This window comes from Orycteropus afer, unplaced genomic scaffold (assembly GCF_000298275.1).
Source record: "Orycteropus afer afer isolate SDZICR_OR568_19922 unplaced genomic scaffold, OryAfe1.0 scaffold00142, whole genome shotgun sequence".
NCBI classification, from domain to species: Eukaryota; Metazoa; Chordata; class Mammalia; order Tubulidentata; family Orycteropodidae; genus Orycteropus; species Orycteropus afer.
Genome location: NW_006921729.1, coordinates 1,616,949 through 1,622,948, shown reverse-complemented (window position 1 = coordinate 1,622,948; position 6,000 = coordinate 1,616,949). Strand labels below are relative to the sequence as shown.

The 6,000-nt window shown below is 34.9% G+C and overlaps 1 protein-coding gene across 1 annotated transcript in view; it reads left to right on the top strand.

Annotated features, from left to right (window-relative positions):
- The first annotated feature begins 4,795 nt into the window (after positions 1 to 4,795).
- Positions 4,796 to 6,000, top strand: part of LRRFIP2 (LRR binding FLII interacting protein 2) — a 103,938-nt gene continuing 102,733 nt past the window's right edge. Inside the window, exon 1 of the mRNA XM_007945689.2 lies at positions 4,796 to 4,885. Within this exon, the coding sequence (XP_007943880.1) occupies positions 4,796 to 4,885 (90 nt within the window). The remainder of the gene's footprint in view (positions 4,886 to 6,000) is intronic.

Genomic DNA, 6,000 nt, shown 5'->3' with positions numbered 1-6,000 from the left:
AATATTTGTGCTGGTCTTCTTTCTTATTTTGATGTGAAGGTTTATCATTTTTCTTTGAGGTTACTCTATGATTTATAGTTTTCTTCCCAAGTTTAAACAGTCCATTCTATCTTGTAGTTGTCTTGACATCTCTACCATCTAGAAGTTCTGTAATGATAACAGTTTTTTTTCCCGTCTTTTTGGTTTGTAGTTGTCTTCGTTTGTCAATTGATGTCTCTGGTTCCCTGTTTATAATCTTGTAGGCTTATTTACTTTGGATACTTCCGTAGACAGTTTTTATTTTTTTTGTCAGTTGATGTAAAGGTATAGCTTCTTAAATGGGCTGGTATCACTGAGGGCAAGCTGAAATATATTAAAATGCAGGAAAGTGTTTTCGAGGAAATTACCTTGGTATAGAAACATATTCAAAGTTCAATAGGATCAGAAGCTGGAAATAATCTATTCAAGGTTGCCTTTGAATCCACATTCTTATTTGTATCTTTTTTTTTTTTTTAATTTGTATCATTTTTTGAAAAGAAGTTTTCCATTGCTACACTAGGAATTTTATTTCTTTTAAGATTTCCCCATATCTCTGATGTAGAATATTCTAATGTAGAAGTTACCAGAAGATAGATTACATATTGTTGCTGTTAGGTGCTGTTGAGTTGGTTCCAACTCATAGCAACTCTATGTATATATAACTCTATGTGTAACATGTATAACAGTCCCGCATGATCCTCACAATCATTGCCGTGCTTGAGCCCATTGTCACTATGTCAATCCATCTCATTGAAGGTCTTTTCCTTTTTCACTGACCCTCCTCCACTTTACCAAGTAGATAACCTTCTCCAAGGAGTGGTCCTTGCTTCTAAGGAGCATTCAGACTGTACTTCTTCCAAGACAGATTTCTTAGTTCTTCTAGGAGTCCATGGTGTATGTTCAGTATTCTTCGTCAACACAACTCATATGCATCAATCTTTCTGTGGTCTTTCTTATTCATTGTCCAGCTCTCATGTGCATATGAGGCTGTTAAACATAGATTACATAGGAACTGAAAACTTTGAATGTTTCTAATGTTTTTAAGGACACCTGACTATGGACTAAAAATAATACAATTATTTCAAAAGCACTAGATTGTTCTTTGAACAAGGTAATGGTTGATCTGCTTCATGTGCAACAGAAATAGGTGACAGGATCTGGCCAGTCACATAACATCTGCCTCTATAGATAGGAGCCCTGGACGTTCAGTGGTTAAGAACTTGGCTGCTTAAAAAGAACAGTTCGATCCCACCAGCCACTCCATGGGAGGAAGGTGTGGCAGTCTACTTCCGTAAAGATCATGGCCTTGGAATCCCTATTCTACTCTGTACTATGGTGTTGCTGTGATTTGGAATCGACTCAAAGGCAATGGATTTACCCTCTATATTATGTTCAAGGAAGACAGAAAGTTGTTCTCATTTCCTGCTTGTCCTTTGCCTCTGTCTTCTCTCTGAGGGCTAGCTAGCCTGTGTTGGAAGCAGTTTTGTTTTGAGGCTGTTTAAAGAAATCTTACATAAATCTGTGTTGAGAGTACTCTGGCAAGTGTAAGGGATAAGCAGTGTTAGTTGAGAAAGAAGGAAAATGGAGCATGGGGAAAGAGGAAAAAGGAAAAAATAGAAGTGCATTCCAAAGATTACAACCAGCAGTGGCCTTAGATATGTCTCAGTTCATAGCATGTTTTCCTAATTTGACTGTTATCTACTTTGAGACCAGTTTATTCTTTGAGTCTTGGACTTGAAGAACTGAACTTTTATTTTTAAGTTGAAAATATTTTAAAGTATATTCCTCCTTTGTCCAATGCTATTGGAATTTTAGAGAATCAAGAAGAAAAAATGCATTAATAATCCTGTCCTTCTAACCAAATGTTAATCTTTTGTTATATTTCTGGCTAAGTCTCCCCGCCTTCTGCACTTATTTTTCCACCTCTAGAATTAGAAAGTGTCTGTGTTTTTGTGTCCTGCTTCTGTGAAATGTCTTTCAGTGTGTCTTTGGAAAGCTGACTGAAGGACAAATTTTGGATGATAGTAGTGCAATGCATTATTAGTTACATTGTCGCTTCAGTCTGAAAAGAAACTTTGTATATTGCATGTTGCTTTTTTCTCTGTAGGTGGCTAAGGTTTATACTATACACCATTACCATCAAGCAAGGGAATGAGCTTTAAAATTGTGCTGAGAGTAAAGATGATGGGAAACTTTTGGAAAAACTCCTATAACTGTTTTTCAGGAATTATCTTGAGTTTTGTCTGGGGTTTATCAGCTGCTGCATTCAGATAACACATTCTTTTTCTAGTTTCCATTTAAATGAGTCTTTTCCTTACTTATCATGTCCAGATATATTTTTTATGGCAGAATAATAAACCATCATCAGTGTTTATTCTGATTAACAAATATAATAAGCTAGCTTTGTGGGAATGGGTGTCAGATAAGATGAGACTGGCCTGAATTTTCACTGAAGACAGCTTTTTTGGAAGAGTGGTTTGGTGGAGTGGTTCTGTTTTTTGCCTGAATCAAGTAAATTTAATCATTTAGAGTTTTAATACAGCTACTTCTGTTGGGGGCAGTCAGAGAATTCCTTTGTGACTTACCCTGTAATAAAACTTTCCCAGTTTATTTTGTTAAAACTAGGAGATAAAATCTTAAATTAATGGATGTTTACTTAAATGATACTCATGGATGTGTATGGGAGGATGTATAGGAGGAAGGGGGATGCAAACTGATAAGCACTCCTCTCTTTGGTTAGATGGTCTTCTTCATCTTTGTTATTTAATCTTGGCAGGTGAGATTTTCTTCTCTTTTGTAAAAATGGGTCTATTTAATAGTTATAGTAATAAAAATAATAATAGAGATCCACGGATGTATTTTTTGTTTGCTTGTTATATGCCATCAAGTTGATTCCAACTCATAGCAACCCTATAGGACAGAGTAGAACTCCCCCATAGCATTCCCTAAGATACAATCTCATTTTTCCCTAAATTTTATTGTTGTTGAGAATATACACGGCAAAACATACACTAATTCAACAGTTTCTACATGTACTGTTTAGTGACATTGATTATAGTCTTTAAGTTGTGTAGCCATTCTTACTCTCCTTTTCTGGGTTGTTGCTATCTTATTGACATAAACTCACTGTCCCCTAAGGTTCCTATCTAATCTTTTGAGTTGCTTTTTGTCAATTTAATCCCATATAGATCTCAAAAGAACATAATGCTCAAGGCAGACATTTTTTACCAGTTAAGCTAAACTCTTGTTAGGTTTTAAGATGATTTCAGTGGATATTTTGGTTTAAGGTTTAAAGATGGTCTCATGGCCTTAGTTTCGGGGATTCATCTACCTTCCATGGCTCCAGAATTATCTGGAGCCCATGAGATTTTGAAATTCTGTTTTATATTTTTCCTCTTTTGATCAAGATTTTTCTATGGAATCTTTGATCTAAATGTTCAGTAATGGTAGCCAGGCACCATCCAGTTCTTTTGGTCTCATGGCAAAGGAGGCAGTTATTCTTGAAGGCAGTTAGCAACACATTCCATATTGTTCTCCTATTCCTGACTCTCCTTTTTCCTCTGTTGCTCTGGGTGAATATATACCAGTTTCTTAGATGGCCACTTGCAAACTTTTAAGACCCAAGGCATATGCAGTGAACTAGGAGGTAGAACATAAACACTAAACATGTTATTAGGCCAGTAAATGGGGATGTCCAATGAAACCATGACCCTAAACCTCCAAAGCAAGGAACCTAATTCCATGAGGATTTGGTTGTACATAAGCAATCTCAATAGCTACTCTTTTTATTGTTGTTATTGTTGTAAATATATCTGTAACACAACTATTGCCAATTCAACTTTTTACATATGTTCTACTTACTGACAGCAATTATAGTACTTGGCTGTGTAGCCTTAATCAGTGTGATTTTTCCCATACTGTTAACTGCTCATTTTTCTCTCCCTCCCGGCTCTGGTAACCACTAACAAACATTAGTCTCTATACATTTGCCTTTTCTTGTCATTTTATGTAAATGGGGTCATACAGTATTTGTAATCTTGTGATTGACTTGTTTAATTGTTTAATATGATGTCTTCAAGCTCCATCCATACTGTAGCACGTACATGAATGTATTCCTAATCATTCATTGGACTACATCAGTTCTTTGGCATCTCTCATAGTACCTGGCATTTATAGACACTCACATATTTATTGCATGGACAGTGTTGATTACTGTTAATTACAGTATAATAAACCATCATTTGTTATGTGGTAGTGGTTTAATTGGATTAGTTTCTTAAATTACACAAGAAGCAGTTACGTTTGTAACTTTAAGGCTGTATATTAAAGCCTTTTGAATGTGATCTCTCAAAACTTTAGACTGAATGACTTTTCTGAGATATTTTCCTCTCTGGAATGGAAATAAATTTTAGAAATAGTTGTAATTTTAAACTTCAAGTTAGTATTAATGCTGACTGCCATTTTCTGAGGCTAATGTAACACATTTCTTGTAGGTTGCTGAGGATAAAATGATGCAAAAACTTTAGCAGGTTTAGTAATCAGAATAAATTGAAATATTCTAAAGTTCATTGGAATAATTTGGTAGTGGAGAAAAAAATCCGATAACTAATCTTACTAAAAAGAAATTTAATTTCTCTTTGATAAAATTGTAAAAGTTATAAGTTAGCATTAAAACTATATAAAGGAAAGCATCCTAAATTACTCTTTTTCTGTTTATTTCAGGACTGAAAACAGAGTGAAATCACTTTTCAGATTACAATATTATTAGGAAGGCAACATGGGGACTCCTGGTTCTGGAAGGAAAAGAACACCTATGAAAGACCGATTTTCTGCGGAAGATGAAGCATTGAATCACATTGCCAGAGAGGTGGGTCTGGAAAACCCCTCTCAGTGTGGGCTCCACAGATGAGAGTGTTGTAAAACTTTAGGGTGGAGTGATAAGAACATTCATTCATTGAACTAGTTTGAGAATGCGTACTATGAACAAGATGTTTTGGCTGGTTTTCTCTAAAATACTATATTAAGATAAAATATGTTTATATATATATATATATATATATATATATATATATATATATATATATTATAATTATTATACTTGGAAACTTATTCAACTCATCGAAAATAAATTTTTCCCTTTATTTCAGTGAGTTACTAGAGTTCCAGGTACTTGTTTGGATGTATTGATTGAAATATACAATTAATTTTTAGTGTTGAATTTAGGGTAATTATAGTATTGAAAATATGATAACTAATTAGAAATACTCAGTGGGCTTTACAGTTCTGGGAGATGCTATATGAATGTTGACAGAAACAGTTCTTACTGTTGTCTTTTCAAGGAGCTCTGGTGGCATAGTGCCTAAGGCATTTGACTGCTAACCAGAAAGTTGGTGGTTCAAACCCACCAGCCACTCCATGGAAGGAAGACTGGGCAATCTACTTCAGTAAAGATTTACCACCTTGGAAACCCAAAAGGGGGTCACTGTGAGTCAGAATCGACTTGATGGCAGTGAGTTTGGTTTTGGAGTGGTGTCTGTTCTGATTCATTATCTTAGTAGTTGGTTTTTGAAATATTGCAGGGGTTTATTTACATTTAATTGTTTTAACTAGTAATAGTTTTGGGGACATTTTTGTTTCAGTTTTTTGAGAACTCAGAAAAGAGGAAGAGAGAAGGAATATCACCTATCGAATCACTGGCAACATTTCCTGTTGCATATTGGAAATTTAAAATAACTCCCAGCTGGGATTTCTAGTAAGGTGCCAACTTTGTTTCAGACTCTAACTCTATCTGCGGCAGCACACTCGACAGTAAACTAATCTGGTACAAGAGTTGCTTAGAGTTTCATTAAGTTGTATTTTTTGGTAAGAATTATTCCCTCATCACTTCTTTGTTATTGTTAGTAAATAACTATTGCTCTTTCCTTTTGACGTATCACACAGTATTCTTTTTGTCCAGCTCATTGTTTTGTCTTTCTTCTTATA